Below are 22,352 nucleotides of genomic sequence, written 5' to 3'. Positions count from 1 at the left end.
TTGTCAGACTTCATCACACGAGTTTTATGGATTCATTTTGAGTACTGAATTACCCTTGCACGTCAATTTTTCAGCACTTAGGGAAGGAGTTCTTCACTCTGGACATTGGTTAGAACTTTTCAAAAATATCAATGCCCCTGCCACACCCCAGAGATTCTGATTTCTGGGTCTGGTGGGGCCTGGGCATAAATATTTTTTTTAAACTCCCGGGTGATTTAACATACAGCTGGGTTTTTGAACCACTTCTTAAGGCTTCCGTCTGACCCTGAGCTCCCCTCCCAGTCTTACGCCATCCCCTCTGTCTGCCCCAAACGGCAAGTTCAGCGCTCTAAAGCGTTTTTTTAAAGACAAGCAGATACAAGACCCATCTGAGCAGCTGGTCAAAGACTAGCCTGGACATCTTGATCTGGCCACTTCTTTGGTATGAGGTCCCAGCACTTGTCGGGCTTCCCAAGGGGGACTCAGTCCATCTCTACTTCCCTCTTCTGACCCTCCCTGTGCCTGGTTCCAGTTCAGAGGCTTTCCAGAAAGGTGGAAGGAAAGGGGCCAAGAAGGTGATGATTGTCATCACAGATGGGGAGTCTCACGACAGCCCTGACCTGAAGAAGGTGATCCAGCAAAGCGAGAGAGACAATGTCACCAGATACGCTGTGGCCGTAAGTCCTGTCCCATCTCTCCTGCCCCAGAGCTGCTGGCTACCTTTTAGAGGCTTGGCCATCTATCCTTGGGGACTTCAAAGGGGCAGTTTCCAGGTAGTGTAACAAGCTGTCCAGGTTGTTGCTGTTGTGAGGTACAATCAAGTCACAGTGACCCTATGTACAACAGAACAAAACCCTGCCCAGTCCTGCACCATCCTCGTGATTGTTGTTATGCTTGAGCCCATTGTTGCAGCCACTGTGTCAATCCATCTCACTGAGGGTCTTCCTCTCTTTCACTGATCTTCTACTTTCCCAAGTGTGATGTCCTTCTCCAGGTTAAGAGATTCTCAAATCAAGCCTCTCCTTATTCATCCTCTTCTAAAGACAAGTTGAGAATTTTCTTTCTGCACTATCCGGGGCTACCCATGAAAGCTTTTTTTTTTTTTTTTTTTTCCTTCTTCTTCTTTGCTAGGAAAGTTCTTAACCACGGAAAACTAGAAAACACCCCACAGCCGCCGCCCCACATAATCCCAGCTTAGAGTAGGTGCCTTGTCTTGTCTCTATAAGGCAGTTTGTTCCAAAATGCAAAAGGGACCTCAAGAAATGCTTGTGGCTACTGAAGCAGTCATGGCTCCAGCCCACAGTGGGGCCCGTGGAGTCAGGGGCCATGGGTGAGTGGGGAAGTCTGTGCTATGTCCTCGGTTGTCGTCCCTGCCCCTGTTCCCCGGCAGGTCCTTGGCTACTACAACCGCAGAGGCATCAACCCAGAAACTTTTCTAAATGAAATCAAATACATCGCCAGCGACCCTGATGAAAAGCACTTCTTCAATGTCACCGATGAGGCGGCCCTGAAGGACATTGTCGATGCCCTGGGGGACAGGATCTTCAGCCTGGAAGGTAAGCAAGGCATGCCAAGAGGGGGTTCACCGTCCTGGGCTCACATCGGGTAAACCCCGCAGAGCAAAACCAAGTCCCACAAAATGGAATGGTTTAGTAGGTGGTCATTAACTGCCTCAGGATCTCTGTGATCCACAGGGTTTTCCCTGGCTCAGTTTTGGAAGCAGATCGCCAGGATTTTCTTCCTAGTCTGTCTTGGTATGAAAGCTCCAGGGAAACCTGTTCAGCTTCCTAGCAACACACAAGTGGATGGTAGCTGCACCTGAGGCTCATTGGCCAGGAATCGAACCTGGGTCTCTCACATGGAAGGCAAGAATTCTGCCACTGAACTACCATTGTCCCTGGCTTAGAAAGAGTCCTTCCTTTTTAATAAATGCCAACAATTGAGCACTACTGGGTGCTGGACATGGGGCTCTGCACTTTATGGACAACCCCAAAAGGTGGTTTTGCTGATAATGTCCTCATTTTACTGCTAAGGAAAATGATCTCAAAAGAGTTGGGTGATTTACCCCAGCTCATACAGCTTGGGAAGGGCTTGGGATTTGAACTAAGGTTGCCACATTTAACAGATTAGCCAGATTTAGCCAATATAAAGTATAATATTTGGGGCATATTTATACTAAAAAAGTATTTAGTGTTTATCTGAAATTCAGATTTAACCAGGAAGCCTCTATTTTATCTGGCAACCCTAGTGGGCCTGCCTCCATAGCCTGGAATGTTTAATCCCTCGGCTCACTGCCTCCCACTCCACCACAAGCATTTTTCGCATTTTTGAAGTTACCTCTCTTTTCGTAATTTAAACTCTGTTTTTGATTTGCACCCATCTCGTTGACACCATATATTGCTATTCTGGGCCCTTCCAATACGGGGCTTTGGGCATATGGGAACACTGTAAAAAGAAATCAAAGCCATTCTTCCAAAGCCTGGGAAGCCTGCCCCAAAACCAAAAACCAAACCCTGTGCCGTCGAGTCGATTCCGACTCATAGAGACCCTATAGGACAGAAGAGAACTGCCCCACAGAGTTTCCAAGGAGCGCCTGGTGGATTCAAACTGCCAACCCTTTGGTTAGCAGCCATAGCACTTAACCACTATGCCACCAGGGTTTCCATGGGAAGCCTGAAGCGTATTGGAAATGATGAGCTACAAACACACGAAAGCAGCCATGAACGGCCCACATCTTGTTGGGTGCCATCCCATCTATTCCGATTCATGGCAACCCCATGTCACAGAGTAGAACTGCCTCACAAGATTTTCTTGGCTGTAATCTTAATGGAAGCAGATTGCCAGGTCTTTCTCCCTCAAAGCCGCTGGGTGGTTCTGGTTTCGGTTAGCAGCCGAGCACTTAATGGTTGCGCCACCTGAAACAGCCCTCATAAGGAGTGTAAATAAATAGAATGTATGAATGTGAGTTTTGACACCCACACCAGAACTTAAATATGCAAACCAGTGTGTTTCTCCCCAAAATGGTCCCCTTTGGTGATGAGACAGAACATTGACTCCAATTACGTGTTGGAGGGGCTTCTCTGTGGGGAGGTGCTTTCAGCACACTTGGGATTTCTTTTGCAAATCCACAGTGGTGACAAGCCTCCTTCCAAGGGTAAACCTGATGTTTGGGAACCATCCAAAGGTATCTGGAGCCAAGACTGGTGAATAATAGGGACGGACAAAGTGGGAAGGTCCATTTCCTGCCAAAAATGTAGAATATTTATTTCTGGTCACTTTGTTTCTTTTTCTGTTTTAACAGCCTTATAGTAGACATGCCTTTAATATAAATTGTTATAGGCCCTTTTCAGAATGGGGTGGGCTACAAGTAAGAACCCCACCTGCCCACCTGGAAGGTGCTTCTACCCACAGGATCCCTGCTCCCTGGAGATGTCCCCCGGGAAACAGGGCGTGTAGGTAGAGCCCTCAGGCCTGGAGCTAACATCTTTCTGTCCCTTGATTTTAGGCACCAACAAGAATGAAACATCCTTTGGACTAGAAATGTCACAGACGGGCTTCTCCTCACACGTGGTGGAGGTACGGGTTCAGGGCCACCTCCCGCTATCTTTCACGTGCCTACGCTTACCCTCTCAGCTCTCTCGGACCGCCATCCCCCTTTCATGGGCTGTCTGTTCTTCTGCCTTTCCCTCTGTCTTGGGGTGTCTGTGCCTCCCATGTTCTGTGGACTGAATACAGAGAATCAAGGTCTTTGTTCACACCACACTAACTTGTCCCCCAAGGACTAACGGTCCCATTCAGTCCACGGAGCCTTGGGCAACAACCATGTTGACATGCTGACCGATTGTGTGTGTTCTGACAGTGCCCAAGGCAGCCTGTGATGGAGGGGCTCGCCCTGCGCCCACGTTGAGAGTGTACCCAGATGTTTCCAATGTGCTCCTGCAGATGGCCACTGGGCCCCCTCGCTGTGTGGTCTCTGCATCCCATTGCAGAGGTCCCAGGAGGGCCTGGCCCGTAGATGGAGGGGGAACATGGTGTCACACACAGCATGTTGTGACTGGGCCTCAGACCTGTGTCCCAGGCCAGAGTCTCTGGCAAGTCACTCACGATCTCTGAGCTTCACCTGATTCTGGTTCCTAAGATGAGGCTGAGACCTCACAGAGGAGTCAGCACCTGTGAAATGCTTTATAAAATGTCAACCCCTCCCCAGGAGTAACATGGGGGAAACACCTGCCTGTGTGGGTATCAGCGTGTGCCCCCGTGGGAATGCTGTGCACAGACAGGCATGCGGGGGGTAGTTATTCTGCCTGCCTCCTAATTAATTACTAGAAAAGGCCTATTAGCCCATCTTATTTATATATCACTTTCATAATTCCACTGAATTCTCCTAACATCCGTGAGGTAGATAGGGCAGGTCTCCTTGTTCCCAGTTTACAGGTAAAGAAACTGAGTCACAGGAAGCTTCAGTGACCTGCTAAAGTGACTTTAGCAAAAGAAGTATTGGTCTCATACTCTTCCCTCCACATCAAGCAGCCGCTCCGTGAGAGAGTCTGGGATCTATGTGGGCATTGTTGGGGGTCTGAGTCAGAAACCCCAAATTGGACAGGGTGGGGACACATGTACCACACGCAGCAGGCAGATGGACGGACGTGCAACTCACACTCACATTTTCTGAGCCGCATCTGGAAAATCTCAGCCGCTGTCTTGAAGGCAACAAGATGTAAAAGCCGCAGCTGTAAGCAGCTATCATAATAATAAATTGCATTTGCAGAACACTTTCAACTTTTCCAGGAAATTTCTGTATCTCATTTCATGCTCAGAACATCCCTGCAAGGAGGCAGGTGGAAGTATTTATGCCCATCTTAGGTGGTCAGCTCAGAAGATCTTTTCATGGCTTTCTCTGTGCTGGGCTCTGTGCTGGATGCCGGGAGAGATACAAAAGTGAGCCTGCCCTCACAGAGCTGGCACAGAGAGCGAGAGCTTGTATTTGCCCTAGGTCAGGCAGCAAGGCCTGTGCTCCAGCAGGACTAGCCCTCGGGTCTGAGGTCAGTGCTGATGAGAAGATGCAACAAGGAAATTCAATTTCATTCAATCCAACCAGCATTTGTCAAATGCTAGTATGTGTATGGCTCTGTGGAAGAGCCGAAAATGACCCGGAAATGATTCCTGCCACCAGAAATCAACGTGCGAACAACCAGAGCAGCAGTTCTCAGCTTTGAGGGTGGGATGAAAGAAACTATAGATGTCTCCTAGGTAAAAGCTTACAACTTCAGGAGGGTCGCCCATCCATGGAGGCACTGTGAAGATCTCTGCTCAAGTGGGGGACCAGAGAAGTACACATCTACTTCTAATCAAGGCAGCATGTGGTCAGGGTCTTACAGAAGGAAAGGCCTAGGCTAGGGGAGAAGAGGGTGGTCAGTGAAGCATATGGGAAGGACAGGCCCCTAAAGAACAAGAATGTCAGCAGCCATGCAATAGAGCAGAAGGAGTTGTGTACACAGATGGTGGGGAGGGAGTCCTGGGCACAGACCAGGGCCAGCATTGAGGTCAGGGACAGTGAGAGGATGGATGCCCCAACGTCTCCTTCTTCAACCACTCCACAGACATTTTTGCGCATCTTCCTGTGCGTCAGGCTCTGTGATAGAACAGAGATTGGCATTTCACGGGCTAGCTGGGGAGAAAGACTCTTAAATGAGTAAGTTCACTCTCCTGTTTCCAATACTGTGAATCTGTGTATGTCCAGGAACGGCGGGGGCCTAAAGAGAAGGGGAGATGAAGACAGGCTTCGGAGATTTGGGGAAGCTTGTGCTGAGCCCTGAAGATGGCCCAAACAGCTCAGGATGTTAAGAAAGATGGGTCCCTGCAGGACAGATGGGTTACAAGCTGCAGGGTGGGAGACCAGGAACTCCAAGCCCTAGCCTTTTATTTGGGTCAAGGAAAGGTCATGGGCTGCCCTAGGCAGCTTCTTCCACATTTACCCAACTCTAGTCCTGTTCCTCAGTTAGAGGGGGGTGGTCCATGTTGCCTCTCCCCATGCTCTAGATGCAGACTCCAGTTCTATTACTCCTGACTAGTTTGGTCTTGTTTTCAAATAGCAATCATCTTGAAGTTTCCAGCTGATAGAACTTGTTTTAAGAGGTAATGATTATATTGGAATCTAAGACTCTTTAATCCGAGGGTGAGGGGCCTCCAAAATCCCAAGAAATAATGTGATCATGGTGGGTTGTCTGGCACTGTGACCAATGTTCAGTGGCTATTTTAGAGCACAGAGGCCTTTTAGTCCTGGGCTGCTGCCACCATCATAATTGGCCATAGCCATCCTGTCCTGGGAACCAGCTCCTCAGCTCTCAGGGTCAGGCAGACCTCTCTGGGGACCAGAGGCAGGTGGGTCCAGCCTTTCCGCTTTGCCCAGAGCAGTTCCGAGCCAGAGTGGGTTCCCCTCCTGAGCCAGCCACCAACCCCATCTCCTCCAGAAATGTTCCACAGGTGGTCTCAAACAGCTACTTCCTGAAAACATGTTGAAGGATCCTTCAGATTCCCTGGGCCTTTTAGTTACATTGGAAGGAAAGGTCCCTGGACTTTAGGAAGGGGCCCTAGTAGAGTATTCTCAGACAGCAGAGGGAAGACCAGTTCCTCTTTGCCTAGTTTGCTGTCGTCTAGCCAGAAAACAAGCCATCAAATTACCAAGTATAAAAGCAACCATAGCAAGGAGGGACCAGAGCCCAGGGCAGAAGATATCATCTCCCCACTCGTACAGTCCAAGGCCCCTAGACCAGAGGCAATGCATCCCAGGCTGGTGACAGAGGATCAGAACTACTGGGGGAGCCTGGGGAGCTGGAGCCATCCCAGAAAACTCTAGTCTTGATTTGCAAAAGAGAAAAGAGAAGATTCCAGAAATTACCATTTGGAAGGCTAGCTATGACCCCCTGGCCAAAATCTAGAATAAATTTTTAAGCCAATGGTTCCATTAGCTTAGAAAATGAGTGCGAAGGTGGCTAAGAGCCTCCTATTAGAGCTGGCTGCCTCCTGAGCTGGTGAACTCCCAGTCGAGCTGGGTAATCAAGCAGAAGCTGCGTAAATCTGCCAGAAAGCTTGTAAAAGAGATACCTCAAAGGGGGGAGTAAAATCAGAGTCTGTAATCCCCATGGGCCACGAGGGGAAAATGTGGAGGAGGAAGAGGGCTACAAAGAAGAGATGCCCGTTGGTGATGGAGCTGCTGAGGAACTCCTCCTACACAAGGGCTCAGCAGAAGGAAGCTCATATTTACCCTCCCACACTGGAGTCCATAAATCTGCCTCTAACACCAAAAGTTTACTGAAGGAAGTTGTTTTATTGGGGTGGATTCTGTCCACACATAAATGTTGGTGACTCACCAGAGAGGGAAGGAGATAGTTTTCCTCTAACCTAAGGATGAGATCTCTTTTATCTGGCTTGTGATGATCCAACAGGACCAGCTCTCAGCTAAGTTTTAAAACAAGCCAAGGTTGAGAGGCCTCCCACCTTCCAGATCAGCGGCCCCATCCACCCTCCTGCCTCTTCAGCCTGTGCTCTTCCCAAAGGCTCTCCTAAACTTGTGCCTGGATAGCTAAAGTTATTGGCTCTGAGGCTCTTAGCTGTTGAAGACTTAAGGTGTGATTTTTCCTATAAGTTTTGTGTTTGAACTAATTTTATATTTCTGGTTCCAACAAAAATGAAAGAAATTTATCCATAATGGTGAGCTAAAGGGTCAATATCTAGAGCTGAAAACCTCACGTGAGTCTCCTGAAATTGACTCCACAGCCCCGAATGGTGGACTTCTCCACCTGCCAGCTTCCAGGCACAGCTGTCCCCTCCCCATGAGGCCAGGACATGGTAACCAAGGTCTGCCAGCGTGCTGTTCCTGATTGTTTGCAAGTTGACTCCTGGTGAATCATTTCTGGTTCATTTTGGTCCTAAGTCAGACCCAGAATATTGTTCAATATAGAGCTGGAAGATGAGCCCCCTAGCCTGGAAGGCACTACACAATGACCACAACAATGGACTCAAACATGCCAATAGTCATGAAGATGGCACAGGACCAGGCAACATTTTTCATTATGTTGTACATGGGGTCGCCATGATTCAAGCCGACTCAGTAGCAACTAACAATAACAAAGTCAGCCCTGTGTTCTCAGACTGTGTCACGGTGCCCAGCACCGAGCCTGTGTTCACAGGACTTCTGACCGAAGACTTTCAGCCATCTGATCTGGAATGAGCAGTCAAGTACCCATACCCAGGCAGTGTACCCCTGCCCTCTCGTATGGCCTTCTCCCAACACTGGCCCCCAGGCATCCATCTGATGAGGGTCTCCTCTCCACAGAAATGTTGAGGGCCCATTTCTAGGTCTTTTCTGCCCAAACTCCATCTAAACCTCCTGGCCATTCATCCCTTCCTCAGGTTCCACTTTAAGCTTGTTGAAAACAAGTTTTCTAATAACAGAATCTGAACAACTAGTTAAAACATATCACTCTTGTAGGTGCCATCCAGTTGATTTCAACCCATAGCAACCCAATGTGACAGAGTAGAACTGCTCTATAGGGATTTCTGGGCTGTAATCATCATCTGAGCATGTCACCAGGTCTTTCTCCTGCAGAGCCTCTGGGTAGGTTTGAACCACCAACCTTTTCGTTACCAGCTGAGTGCTTAACAACTGCACCACTAGGGCTCCTTAGTTAAAACATAATTTATCCTTTTACTCATATGTTTATCTTAGAAACAGAGCCTCACTCCCTATACAGTCACTCTGAAGGGGACTGGGTGGGCATTATGGGAGCCAATATGTTCCCCCACAACCACACCCTCTAGGTGGCCTCCTACCTCACTAGCGCACAAGACCAGACCAGCAGTTACCTCCCACTTCTCTGCAAGTCTTGTCTCTCAAAATTCAAGAAGAGCTGGAAGGAAGGCTTGCTGGCATCTGGTATTCTAATTCCATTGCTGCCAAGCAACAGGAGGGCACTTCCTGGCTGTGTGGCCTCAGATAAATCACTTAATGTCTCTGAACTTCTGTCTTGAGTAAATGTCTGAAAAATATTTGTGGAATTGAATCTCAAGGCTTGGAACTAAAAGCATTCATTTTGAGACTTACTAATAAATCAAATAGGAGCCCTAGTGGCACAATGGTTAAGTGCTCAGCTGCTAACCAAAAGGTCAGTGGTTTGAACTCACCAGCCACTCTATGGGAGTGTTATAGCATTGAACAAAACTCACACTCTGTCAAAAGTGAAAGAAAAGAGATTTATTTGGGAAGTAGAAACAGCCAGGCTGGGGAACACAGTGCAATGCAGGATTACAAAGTGTTCCAACTTAGTGGAAAAGGGGTAGGTCTTTTATGTGGTAAAACGGGGAAAGAACACATGACTCAAGCCACAAGGTGGGTAAATGATCACAGTCTTTCTCAGCATCAGCAATCTTATTTTAAATGGACATTCTTCCTGGAATAAGCTGCACAAGCCTTCTTGTTAAATATTTTAACTATCTTGTATCCACATTAATCATTAGAACATTTTACATAAGAGATAGAGCAGTGAAGCAAGAAGTTTTTTCCAAACACCTAAAAGTGGCTCTCTTGCTTAGTTTTCAACACTCATTTCCTTCGGTCCCTTTTTCCTTGATTCTGCTTGTCACAAGAAGTAATGCACTGTTTTATTGTCTCAGGTCTGACTCAAGTGCCTCCATTTTATGAGAGTCCAATAACTCATTCCCCCCTTTTGATGAAGCCTCTGCTAGGGGGCACTGATCCCTTGTAATCACCAACCAAAGAGTATCCTTCTTCTGCAAGGGCTTTCTTCCTGTAGGAGTAACAGGTAGATGGCAGTTTGTCATTGCAAATCTTTAAGACCCCAGGCACTATTCAATAAAAGGGTAGCCAGGCACCATCTACTTATTAGGGCATGTTATTACTGATTTTCTATAAAGACGTGCCTTCACCGTGCCATGTTAATAGGCCTCATCTTCAGGGTGAGCTGGTTAATTCAGGTAAAGGTAGCAGAGTAGCAGACATAGGCCACATGTGAGGAACAACTTAAATTAAGCCAGGACAATGAAAACTTAAACATTCTGTCTTTGGAGGGCAGAAAGAGGCTTAGGGACTATCTATCACATTTTCTTCAATATACATAACTCTTTACATAGCAAGGGATTTAGTAGTTTGGTCATCGGCGTTCGACTACCATTTCATAATACATTGAATTAATCAAGATAATTGAAACTGTAACAGAGTGCAGTCAGAACATTAGGAATTCAGCATCAGGAGTGAAATTATTCTCACTTGAAAAAGTAGTTTCATCTATTACATGATTCTTTTCATAGACATAGAACTAGTAGTCTGATCAAAAGCCTTAGAAAAACATTCCATGCAGCAATTAATTAACCCAATGGTTATTACAACAGTTATGAGTAACATCAGGATAGTCAGTAGTATTGATCTAATCCAGGAACCAAGGCCATTGGGTAACCAGCTAAAAATATTAAGAAAAAGGGAATCAGGTTTGGGGGTATTGAATGTAATCAAGTGGTTCTTCAATGAATTTTTCTAATATCTTATTCTGTTTCTCTTGAAGTATTTAGTCAGGCCCAGCAAGAGGTATTAGCAATGGTACAAACTCTCCTTTGTTGAGCTAAAATGAAATCAAGAGCTATTCTTTTATCTAACTCAACCTAGTGAGAGAGTCTAAAGATTTTTTGTTGAGCTACTATCCCATCTGCAATATCATCAGCAATTTGAGCCATAGTGGCAGACAAATTGCAAATAGACTTTTCAAGTTGAGGGACACCATACCAGGGTAGAAAGGCTCAGAGAAATACCCATCCCAGACTGAATTTTTCAGCTATAAGGTTTTGGTATTTCATTTGATCTGCTCATTTCAAAGGATTTACATTTCTCTGTGATGAGTAAGAATGCTCAATTCATTAGTCTAGTGCATACTCCCATTATAGGAATGGATCTCCAAGGAAATTCCTAAATGTTCTAAAGTGCTTTGACTCATCATGTTCCAACCATACAGACAAGGTAATGCCCAAGCATAAAGTTCATCTTTGGTGTCTGGTTTTATCTAGGGGTATTTTGATCCTCTATATAAAAACACATGCCCTCAAGGGTACAAACTACACCATTTTCACCGTATGGCAAGGGAACGATCTGATTCTTTTGCACAAGCCATTCCTCTGTCAAAGAATTATCACAAAAATTTTCACAAATGGGCTTTTGTCCTAATGCTAACTTATCCAGACTCCAAAGTATGGCACAAGAGATTCTTCTAAATTTACTCTTACAATTTGTTATATTGGCTATGTGAGTTTTAATCCAAAATCTAGGCAGGTTTGGAGTATGAGGCCAGAAAATCATTTTTCACTTGGGATCAGAAGGGTCCCAAGAAGTCTCAGAGCATTTTTTGGTTGTGATTAGGATTAGGTTAAAACATCGTACTTGAGGTTGAGTTGATAATTCAGGGGGATGCCATAATCTATGTATAGCCCATTTAGAGCAGATGTTGGGGTTAGTAGTAGCACTGAGTACATGACCATAATTCAGTTCAGGAGAGGCTAAAGGATCTGAATTCTCATGCCCAGATTATGGGGGGGTGGGGAGGGGAGGGATGACGGATTCAACATTCAGTTAAATTTCCAGCACTGGTTACTGATTTTCTCTCCAGGCATTAGGAGTAATCACAGAAAGAAACATCATAAAACCTAAATAGACCTCCATTATTAATAATTACTAAAGAAGGAGACCACAATAATGGAGCAAAGCTAATAACATAAGAATAGCTACAATTATAAAGTCCAAAAGTTTCAGCAGGGTGCATGAAGTCTTAATCCGCAGTTTTGAGATCAAGCTATCTACTTCAGAAGTCATCTGCTTCTGGCCACAGGGGCATTTAAAGATTTTTGTTTGTTTGTTTCTGCTGTCTGACCAAGGTGCCAAGGTGTAGAAATTTACATAAAAGGGGCAGCTAACAATAATTTTGCACCTAGAGTCTGCAATATATGAACATGTTTCTCTAAAAAAGTGCAAGTATCAACAAGACAGCTTAAAATATGTTCATATTTTGGCATAACAAAATGGGACAATACATTAAAAAAAGTATTTTAAATATATTATCTCCCATTTCCATGACTGTTGTTTTGTCTCTAGTAATCACACTGTTCATGGTCATTCTAAGTTTAATGTCTAACATCATCCCCAGTTGTAATAACCATACTATTTTCTGATGGACAGGACAAACATGCCACAAAAAAATCCGAACTCAATCATTACTTTCGGTTTCTCAGAGTCAAACAAATGCCTAGAAGGGATTGTGACAGGGTTTGGACAGTGTTTTGCTTTCGTTAATATATGCCTTGTTACAGGTGAATTGTCTTGAGATCGGAGGGCAGCCTAGTGCTTTTGGCCCTTCCCCTCAACCAGTTTATCCTGTCACGGGAAACTTTCAGTTAGTGATCAACTACCATAAGGGCTTTTATTTGCTTGAACATGTGCTCACATTTTTGTAACTTATAGATTCTGAAATTCCTAAGTAGCAGTCAAGTCACAAACCTGAACCAACATCTCTGCCAGAGTATCCAACTTTACATTGAACAAAAAGGGACAAACATCTAGATGCCAGGTCCCTAAATAAAACCTCAGTGATCATCAGTGCAAGAAGGCAGGAGTTGCTGGAGACGATGAGCCCAAATGACCCTTGCTGGTACCTGAGCTCAGGTCCTTGACACCTTGGGGGTAGATGCTGGCAATGTACCTTTGGATCCCACTTCTGACACCAGAAATGTCATAATGTTAAACAAAACTCACATGTTGTCAAAAATGAAAGAAAAGAGATTCATTCAGGGAATAGCAACAGCCAGGCTGGGGAACACAGTGCAGTGCAGGATTACAAAGAATTCCAACTTAGTGGAAAAGGGGTGGGTCTTTTATATGGTAAAATGGGGAGAGGGTACATGACTCAAGCCAAAGGTGAGTGGATGATCGTGGTCTTTCTCAACATCAGTAATCCTACTTTAAGTATATATTCTTCCTGGAATAAGCTGCCCACACGTTCTTGATAAACATTTTAACTGTCTTGTTTCAACATTAGTCATTAGAACAGTTTGCATAAGAGAAAGCAGTGAAGCAAGTAATTTTTTGCAAACATCTAAAAGTGGTTCTCTTGCTTATCTTTCAATATTCATTTCCATGAGCCCCTTCCCCCTTGCTTCTGCTTAACACAAGATGGAATGCACTGTTCCATTGTCTCAGGCCTGACTCAAGTGCCTCCATTTTATGAGAGTCCACTAACTCAGGGGAAAAGATCTGGTGATCTGCTCCCATAAAGATTTACAGCCTAGGAAACCATATGGGGCAGTTCTACTCTGTCCTATCGGGTTGTTGTGAGTCAGAATCGACTCAACAGCATGTAACACCAACAGCAGCAACAAATCAAGTAACATTTTCTTAAAATCCTTTCCTAACCCCACTATGCCACCTCTCCCTCCCTCTTTCCTCTACCCATTACCAATACCCATTGCCCCCAAGTCAATTCCAACTCATAGCAATCCTATAGGACAGAGTAGAACTGCCTCATTGGGTTTCCAAGTTACAGCTGGTGGATTTGAACTGCCGACATTTTGGTTAGCAGCCGAGCTCTTAACCACTTTGCCACTAGGGCTCCCTCCTTCCTCTAGACCCCAAAAAGGCTCTCCTTACCTCCATCAGAGCACTTCTCATGCTCTGCTGTAATTACCTCCATCAGAGCACTTCTCATGCTCTACTGCAATTACTCATCTGTTGCAACAACTTGATTGTGGGGTCTGGTTTTTCTTTGATTCTGGCTTTCTCAGAAGATGCTTTCAGGTGAATTAATGAATGAAAAGAGTGACCATGTATCAAGTACTGATTGACTGCCAAGCACCATGCTAAGCATTAAAACTACAAATTCTCAAGAGTTTCTGAAGAACCAGGCTCAGAGAGAGAACGAGATTGATTTGCCCAAGGTCACAGCTAGGTGCTCTAGAGCTGGCAGTGGAAGCCAGGAACGTCTGACTCCAGAGCCCGTGCTCTGCCCACCAAGCCAGGGATCCTCAGCCTCTCGGCACTGTTGACATTTGGAGCTGGATAATTCTTCATTGTGGGGGCCTATCCTGTGAACTGTAGGATGTTTAGCAGCATCCTTGGCCTCTACCCACTAGATGCCAGTAGCACCACTAATGCCACCCCCAGTTGTGACAATCAAAAGTGTTTCCAGGCATTGACAAACGTCCTCTGGGGGGAGGGGGTGGCGGCAAAATTGCCCCCAGTTGACAACCACTGCTTTCGACCGTGCTGCCTCCAGGGCCAGGGCTGTGGCCAACCCTGGCTTGGGACATGGGCCAGCTGGAACACAGAGTTTTAGGGGATAGGGTCATACACCCAGGGCACATTCAGTGTGGCTGGGAAGGCAGACTGCTACAGAGGCCAGGGCAGAGGGCAGCTAAGAGCTGAGCTGGCAGGATCTGACAGTGGGTGCAGGTTTGGCTTGTCAGGGAGGGCACAAAGTGAGCCTTGGACTTTCTGACCGCCAAGCCTGCTTCCTCATCTCTACACAGGAGAGTCAGCATGCGTGCAGGGTCCATCTGCACAAGGCCATCCAGGCACACACTGGTAGTAACTGGTGGGAGCAGGTGGCCCCGTAGGAGAAGAGGCCATAAATCAGGGAGCCAGCACCAGGCCCTCGGAGCAGGGTACTACTCTTCCCTGGAGCACCCCGCTGTTCGTTTTCCAGCTGGCCTGTATCCCTGGTGCCCTGTCAAGACTTTGGCTCTCTGCAGCAAGGCTGGCCCCACCCTTCCAGATTTTTCCCAAATGCAAAATGTCTGGGGTCCTCCAGCTGGAAAAAGATTATGACATGCTGAGGTTTGCTTTGGTGGCCTTTGCTTGCCTTCCAAGCCCTGGCCCACTCCTCACAGTACCATGTACTCAGCAACAGTCCCTACCTCCCCCACCAAACCCACTTTCAGGAAGGGCCCCCCAAAACTCATCCCCAATGGCGGTACAAGACTGCAGCCGCCTCCAACGGTTAAAATGAGGTGAAATTCCAGAGCAATCACCCAGCCCAGGGCTGCCAAATGCGGATGTCCTGGTGGAATTCCCAAACCCCCATCACATAGGTTGAGTCAGCATCTGGTGTCTCCCCCAGCTGATACCCAGGCACCTAGGTTGAGCCAGCCCATCTCGGCACATCACCAAGGTCCCTGCCATCTGAAAAGCCAAAAATACATCTTCAAAGGGCCCAGGTCTTCAAAGGCCTCTGTGAAATGAAGCAGACTGGCCTGCAGTTGCAAACTCAGACCCAGCAGGCAGAGTGGGAGGAAAGGGAGAGACGAGGCCCAAACAGCGAGCTCCTCCCAGCAGGGAATTCAGGTAGAAACTTCAGAAGCAGGATTCACACCGGGCTTTGGAAAGCAGATGGGTGTTTTCTTCTCTGCCCAGCCCAAGTACCTGATCCTAGTCCCAGCCTGCCTCTGACTTGCTGTGTGACCTCAGGCAAGTCACCTCCCCTCTCTGAATCTCAGGTGCTTCATTTGTCAAGTGCAGATTATAAACATCTGTCCTGTAGTCTCACGGGGCCTTTGTGAGCCACGTGGGTTACTGTGTGAGAAAGTACTCTGCAAAGAATGGAGCACGCCCCATCCACACAAGGGATGTTGGCAGTGACTTCAGCGACAGAGAGTATTTGAGGCGCTGGAGTCAATTCTAGCCCCGGCCAACTGTCAGAGCTGCCCAGGCTGAGGGACAAGCACAGGGAAGGAGGAAGAAGGCTAATTAGAAAGTGGGTTGTTGAACATAACCAAGCACTTCAGACATCCAAGACCAGCTGGATATAGTCATGAAAGTACTTTGAACAGTGAGTTCTACCGCAAGAGTGTTAGGATGTCTTAAGCCTGTGTTCAGTTTAACTCTTTAAAGTGGCACCTTGGAACTGAGACAAGGATTACAATCTTGCCCCCTCCTCCACCATCAACAAAACTAGCGCTTGGTGACCCTCCCTCTGCGTTTGGTTACCGCTCTGCTTGTACCCAGGCCAGAAGCATATTCTTCCATTGGTATAATTGCTTTGGGGGTCAGGGGGAGGTTGAGTGCCTTGGGCCCCAAGTGGTGGAGGAAAGTCAAGTCCAGCCAGCCACCCGGGCTCAGTGGGAGAGAGTTGAGTTGACTGGCTTGTGCTTAAAAAAAGCCAAGACTGGGATACAATCTGCCCCCAGCCCCTAGTCACAAAGGTAACCCTGGGGTTGACCCCTCCCTACTTTCACCCCCCTCCTTGGGCCCCTCACTATCCTAGGGTATCTTTTCTTCCTCTTCTAGGCACTTGCTGTTTGTCTTCTGTACCCACTAGTTAAGTGGATTAAGTCGGGAGTGGTGGGGTGTGCAGCGGTGACCCAGAGAGTAAGTGGCCTCAGTCCTAGGAAATGACCTTGGTGTCAGTTACATGGAAGCTTCCCACCTTCCTGCCCAAGCACTTCAGCATCCACTTGTCCTGCAAATGGCAGGTGGAGCAAACCCTCTAAGCACTGAAAGGCAGGCTCCTGTTCTCGGTGTGCTGGCCGTTACAGATGTGGCCCCAGCTGACTGCCCAGCCTCATCTCAAGCCACTCTGCCCCTCCCCCACTCAGAGCTCCAGCCCCCCAAACAACTTTCAGTTCTTTGAAAGCAAAATCTCTGAATTCTCTCCAGCCTCAGGGCCTTTGCACAAGCTGTCTCCTCCTCCAGCTCTTCTGCTATCTGACCCATCCATCTTCTAGGGACTGAGTATACATCATTTCTTCAAAAAGGCTTTCCCTCACCCCCATCTCAATCTCAGTTAGATCTCATTGTGGTTGTCCCTCATCCCACTTGTCACCGTTTACAACAATGTGTTTATTTGCATATTTGTTCAGTATCTTTGAGCTCTGGGAGGGCAGAGACAGGATCCCCAATACCAAGCAAGTGCGTGGCATGAAGTAGGGAATTTTTACTGAAGACAGGAAGAGGGCACAGGATTTAAACACAGGGAAGCAACTCAGACACACGAAGAAATATTGGAGGAGGCCGGGTACGGAGGGGCACAGCTCAAAGAGGTGTCAGAAGGAAGAGAAAGTGATAAGAGATTCCCTTTTGGGGGCTTTGAAACCCAAGGATGAATGGAGATTTGATCCTAGATTTAAAGTTTGTTTCTCGAACATTCCTTCTGTCCTAAGATCCCATCTTTGGGATCAGCTTGACCCATTTTGTGCTCACAATATGATAGCATAAGAAGGTCTTCTCAGCTCATTCAAAGCCAAGAAACCACCTGGAAGGGTAGACCACTAAGTAACAAACCCTGGAGAAGGAGCCTGATGTGGCTGGCAGATGCTTCACTGGCCCCAGAGCCTGATGGGCCCCCAGCGAGGAGTACCTGGGGGACCTCAGCTGATGCGTGTCCCCTCCCCATTGCCAGGACGGGATTCTGCTGGGAGCTGTGGGCGCCTATGACTGGAACGGAGCCGTGCTAAAGGAGACCAGTGGCGGGAAGGTCATTCCTCACCGTGAGTCCTACCTGAAGGAGTTCCCTGAGGAGCTCAAGAACCACGGTGCCTACCTGGGTAAGAGCCAGCACTGGGGCGTGCCTGTCTGGCAGGGAGGAGGGGGGCCCAAAGGACCCAGAAGCCCTGGCCCACACTCCAGGTGAGGGGCATCTTTGTGCCTATTCTGTGCTGATTCAAGTACCCAACCCTGAAGAGCAATTCCAGGCCCTGGGTGCTTGGGGCCAGGGCCTTTTCCTCCTCTGGAGCGTGTCCTGCACACCCAACACATAATAGGCTCCACATGAGGAGGCAGAAAAAATGACCAGCAATTCACCCATACCTTAAATGTGTTTCCGTTGACACATCTAGACTCTAGGTCAGTTGTCGGTATATCTTTAAAGCTTTCTGTCCTGACTAGGGTTTTAGCATACGAAATACTCTGCCTTCCTGGGGCAAAATGCAAGTCAGTAGAAGGTCATTCTCACAATCGAAGCAGAAGTTGCTTCTCATTAGACATTTTGGAAGTGGACCCATAAAGAGCATCACAATTCATTGGCCTGATGGGGGTAGGTCCCAGCTGTGAGACCTTAACTCACTGGGACCCAGTCACCTCGGGAGCAGTCCCCCGGCGGTCCACATCCATAGCCAAGTCCCATCGGCCATGAATTTTTCCTTCTTAAAGGGCTGAGCTAGCAGGATAGCAACCAGGGGTGAATGCCCAGGGATCCCCTTGTCTCTGGGTCTTTCTGAGTTTCTGAACTAAGTCTGCCGTCCGTGAAGTTCCTCATCATTAATACCTCCTCCATGACCTTGGCCATCCACAGTTGCCAGCGGGTCTTTCCACTTGTCCATCCTCTCTAATGCTCCATCCCATCCCTGCCTTGGTCCCTCAGCTCTTCAGCCACACACCCTGCCTGTGACCCTGCCCACACTGTGGCTACCCTGTCTTCTGTCCCCAACTTGGCACCCTCAGCTGACAACAGGGCAAAATACTGGAATCAGAACTGTCCTGGAAAATCCAAAGGTGCAGATCCCTAGAAGTTTCCCAACAGTGCCATGGCCCTAGGCTCTGGGTGCAGTTGAGTTCGGCATGCCTTAAACCTGGACTGTGTAAATAGCATCTGTGGCCCATGAGATCAGAGTGCCATGGGCAGTGGTAAAGAAGACACAGCCCCTGCCCTCAGCCTGCTTCCCAGCGGGGAGCGGGGACTGTGCACAGATAACTATAACAAGTAAGGTAAGAGTGCACATAAAAGCACAAATAAAGAAGAGAGGGATTGGGTTCCTTACCTTGATAACTGCTCTCACACTAGAAAAGATGTCAGAAGAACCAAGGATTTAAAAAAAAAAAAAAAAGACAGTTGCCATTGAGCCAATTCTGACTCGTGGCGACTCTGTGCTCCATAGGGTTTTCAACGGCTGATTTTTCAGAAGTAGATCACCAGGCCTTTCTTCCAAGACACCTCTGGGTGGACTCAAACTGCCAACCTTTCAGTTAGCAGCCAAGCACACTAAGAGTTTACACTACCCCGGGACTACAAACAAAGGATAAAATCCATTGCTGTCAAGTCGGTTCCAACTCATAGTGACTCTATAGGACAGAGTAGAACTGCCCCACAGGGTTTCCAAGCCTATAATCTTAACAGAAGCAGACTGCCACATCTTTCTCCTGAGAAGCAGCTGGTGGGTTCGAACCATTGGCCTTTTGGTTAGCAGCCAAGTGCTTAGCCATCATGCCACCAAGGCTCCTAAATGAAGGCTAGCACTTTAACTAGATTCATTTGCGTTTCACTGTCTCCTCCCATGTGCTCAGGACTCTACCAAAAGTGGAGGAGCCAAGTAAGAGGTGTAAGGAACACATGATATGAAGCATTAAGTAACAAGGCAGATAAATAACATCAGCAACATGCCAGGGCCCCACAGGGTAAATTTCAAGTGAGTGGAGGAAAGCACGTGGGTGGCTGTGGCTCAAGGGGCTGGCACGCCTGGAGGCTCATTGTGGAGGCACTGCCTGCCCCTGGACACTCGGCCCCCAAGCCCTGTTCCACCACCACCGTCCCTCCTTCTGAGGAAGCCCAAAAGCCGAAGGACAATTGAGAACCCTTTTCTGGAGTGCCACTGAGGGCTCAGTCAGAGGAAATCTTTGCTCCACCCCACAAGGCTAACCCCGCCACCACCTGACTCCCGGATAGATATGGCCTTGTCAGCTACCCTCCATGAGATCTCTGGGTCTTACCAAGCCATCAGGCCAGATTGCCCAGATGCCACTCCAAGAGCTTAAAACACATCTGGGGCCAGAGTAGCCCACCCTGCTCCACTCCCAGCTCCCAGGCTCTGAACTCACTCGTCTGTACATCCTGATGTCACTCCAGCAGTAACTGTGGAAGCTGAAAGACAGTGTTACCATCACACACAGCATACGCACACACACACACACACACACACACACACTCCACAGCACACATATACACACCACACACACCCACACACACACCATGCATGCATACACTGCACAGATGCACACATACACACCATGTTCACATACATGCTGTGCACACATACACACTATGCACACACACCCATGCACACTGCACACATACACACCATGTGCACATACACGCCGTGCACACATACAGACTATGCGTGCACACACACACACACAGCAGAAGGAGACATCCACTCCCCAGAAACAGCCCATGACTGCCAACAAAGCCCAACGCCCACCTAAAACCTGGGATCTAGCATCCAAGGTCTGGTTGTCATCTGGCAGAAAGTGAGATTCTCAGGTGCCGTTGGGTTTGCACACCTGCTGGGGCCACCCCTTTTCAGAGAGTTGCCTGAAAATGCCACATTCTCCTCCTGGTCCTGGGCAGGAGCGAGTTTCAGAGTGACCTGGCGGAGCAATTCTAGGGACAGGGATCTGTAGCTTTCCCACAGACCCACTGGGCTTCCATTTCTTTCCTCTCTGCTTGGTGTCTGTGTGTCAGACTGCACTTTGGATAGCTCCGTCCTTTGAGTCTGCAAAGCTTTGGGGCCGCAAGAATCTCCTAACCCCTGTGTAAATACCCAGATGGGAGCAATTCCTTACACCTTTCCAGCCCGCACTGCAGTTACCAGTGACCCACTTCGCAGGGGTTCATGGAGACTGGAGGAGGTCAAAAGCGAAGTCTGCCCCATATAAAACGAAGTGTGGCTGGAGCTGGCCCATCTCCTTCCCCCTGTGCGTGACAGTGCTTGTGAGGATGGTGACGGAGTGGAGGTGTGCATTCCAGGCCTGCCACACTGGACTTTCATGACCTCCCCTGGCTTCCTCTATTTCCTCCAGTAGGGGTGGACTGGAGGCCCCTCTCCTGAGCCCTGCCTCTTCCAGGCTTCGCTTGCTGTCCCTGGGAAGTGCTGCCCCTCGTGAGCGCATCTGCTTGGCCTTCCCTACGTGATCCACAGCCATCCTCTGGCACAGCTGAGCCAAACACTGGCCCTGCGGGGTCTGCTGGGGACCTGCACCAGAGACCAGCCTGTTTCCTCCTGTGGCAGGGTACACAGTCACATCGGTCGTGTCCTCCAGGCAGGGGCGGGTATACGTGGCCGGAGCGCCCCGGTTCAACCACACGGGCAAAGTCATCCTGTTCACCATGCACAACAACCAGACCCTCACCATCCACCAGGCTCTGCGGGGCGAGCAGGTAAGGGAGGAAGCTGGAGGGGTGGAGGGCACAGAAGACGAGGTCAAACAAACAGAAAAGGCAGAGGCCAGGTGGAGCGGACTTGAAATTTCATCTCTCAATAGGACTGTCCCTAGGCCCACAAAAATCTTTTCTGGTTGGGGACATAGACCTCATTCACACCAAGACTGAAGGCCAATGTGGCCACTTACTGCCCTGAAAGAGTCATGCCACCTAGGGCCTCCTCTCCGCAGAAAGCCAGGCCCCGGTCCTGCTGCAGCTGGGGGAGCCTAGGAGAATTCCTTGCCTGTTTCAAGAACCTCGTGTTTCTGGTGCATTCGCTCTTCTCTGCCACTCCGCAGGTGCAGACCTCTGCACTGTCCCAGAATTCATGGCCTAGAGGCCAGAGTTAGAAGGACCATCTAGACTATGGCTCCCCAGGCTGGGCTGCTGGGCCCTGGGCATCCTGAAGTGGTGCTCCTCAAGCCACCTTCATGTGCTTCTGCTCACAGCAAAGCCCCGTGGCTCACCAAGACACCACTTCTTCCTTTTTCCTTGAACGAAAGCAAAGCAGAGTGGTAACGTTGTGCCCTACCTAGGATGTGGTTGGCGACCAGACTGTGTTCCTAGGAGTCTCATGTTAGACAATCCTGAATGCAGATTGGAAAGCTGTGATAGGAGTCACTAGTGGTAAAGAGATCAAAGGCTGAGGAAAACTGAGGCCCTGAGAAGCTGCAAAGGATTCCTGGTGGTGCAGCAGTTAAAGCACTCAGCTGCTAACCAAAAGGTCAACAGTTTGAACCCACCAGCCTCTCCGTAGAGAAAGATGTGGCAGTCTGCTTCTGTAAAGATGTATAGCCTTAGAAACCCTGTGGGGCAGCTCTACTATATCCTATAGGGTCGCTATGGGCTGGGTCAAGTTTACAACCCAGGTGAGTTCTCTTTGATCATGCCACTTCCTGATCCCTACAGCCCCCAAACCAGGCCTGGGTGCCTTCTGACTCGCAGCATCCATGGCACCCTGGGCCTGAGCTGGGTCCTGATCAGGTCCTTACCTGTTGATCCCAGTTCTCCCTCTTTTCTCCTGAGCCTGGGAACAGCCCTGTCTCCTGCATCTTCTACTGCCCTTGCCTTGTCACCATGAGGACAAGCTCCTTCCTGAGTCTAACTTAAATCCCTCTAGCTGCAGGGAGCCAGCAT

General features: G+C 48.3%; 1 protein-coding gene across 3 annotated transcripts in view; it reads left to right on the top strand.

Moving 5' to 3' along the window:
• Window positions 1-22,352, top strand: part of ITGA11 (integrin subunit alpha 11) — a 160,209-nt gene that overhangs the window by 99,799 nt on the left and 38,058 nt on the right. For all 3 annotated transcript variants that reach the window (XM_049905808.1, XM_049905807.1, XM_049905810.1), the window contains exons 8-12: window positions 512-656; window positions 1,370-1,535; window positions 3,485-3,555; window positions 17,424-17,568; window positions 21,025-21,173. In XM_049905808.1, the coding sequence (XP_049761765.1) occupies window positions 512-656; window positions 1,370-1,535; window positions 3,485-3,555; window positions 17,424-17,568; window positions 21,025-21,173 (676 nt within the window). The remainder of the gene's footprint in view (window positions 1-511; window positions 657-1,369; window positions 1,536-3,484; window positions 3,556-17,423; window positions 17,569-21,024; window positions 21,174-22,352) is intronic.

The sequence above is a fragment of the Elephas maximus genome, chromosome 13 (assembly GCF_024166365.1).
Source record: "Elephas maximus indicus isolate mEleMax1 chromosome 13, mEleMax1 primary haplotype, whole genome shotgun sequence".
Classification (NCBI taxonomy): Eukaryota; Metazoa; Chordata; class Mammalia; order Proboscidea; family Elephantidae; genus Elephas; species Elephas maximus.
Note: the sequence above shows the minus strand (reverse complement) of the source record. Positions and strands in the feature narration are given on the sequence as shown.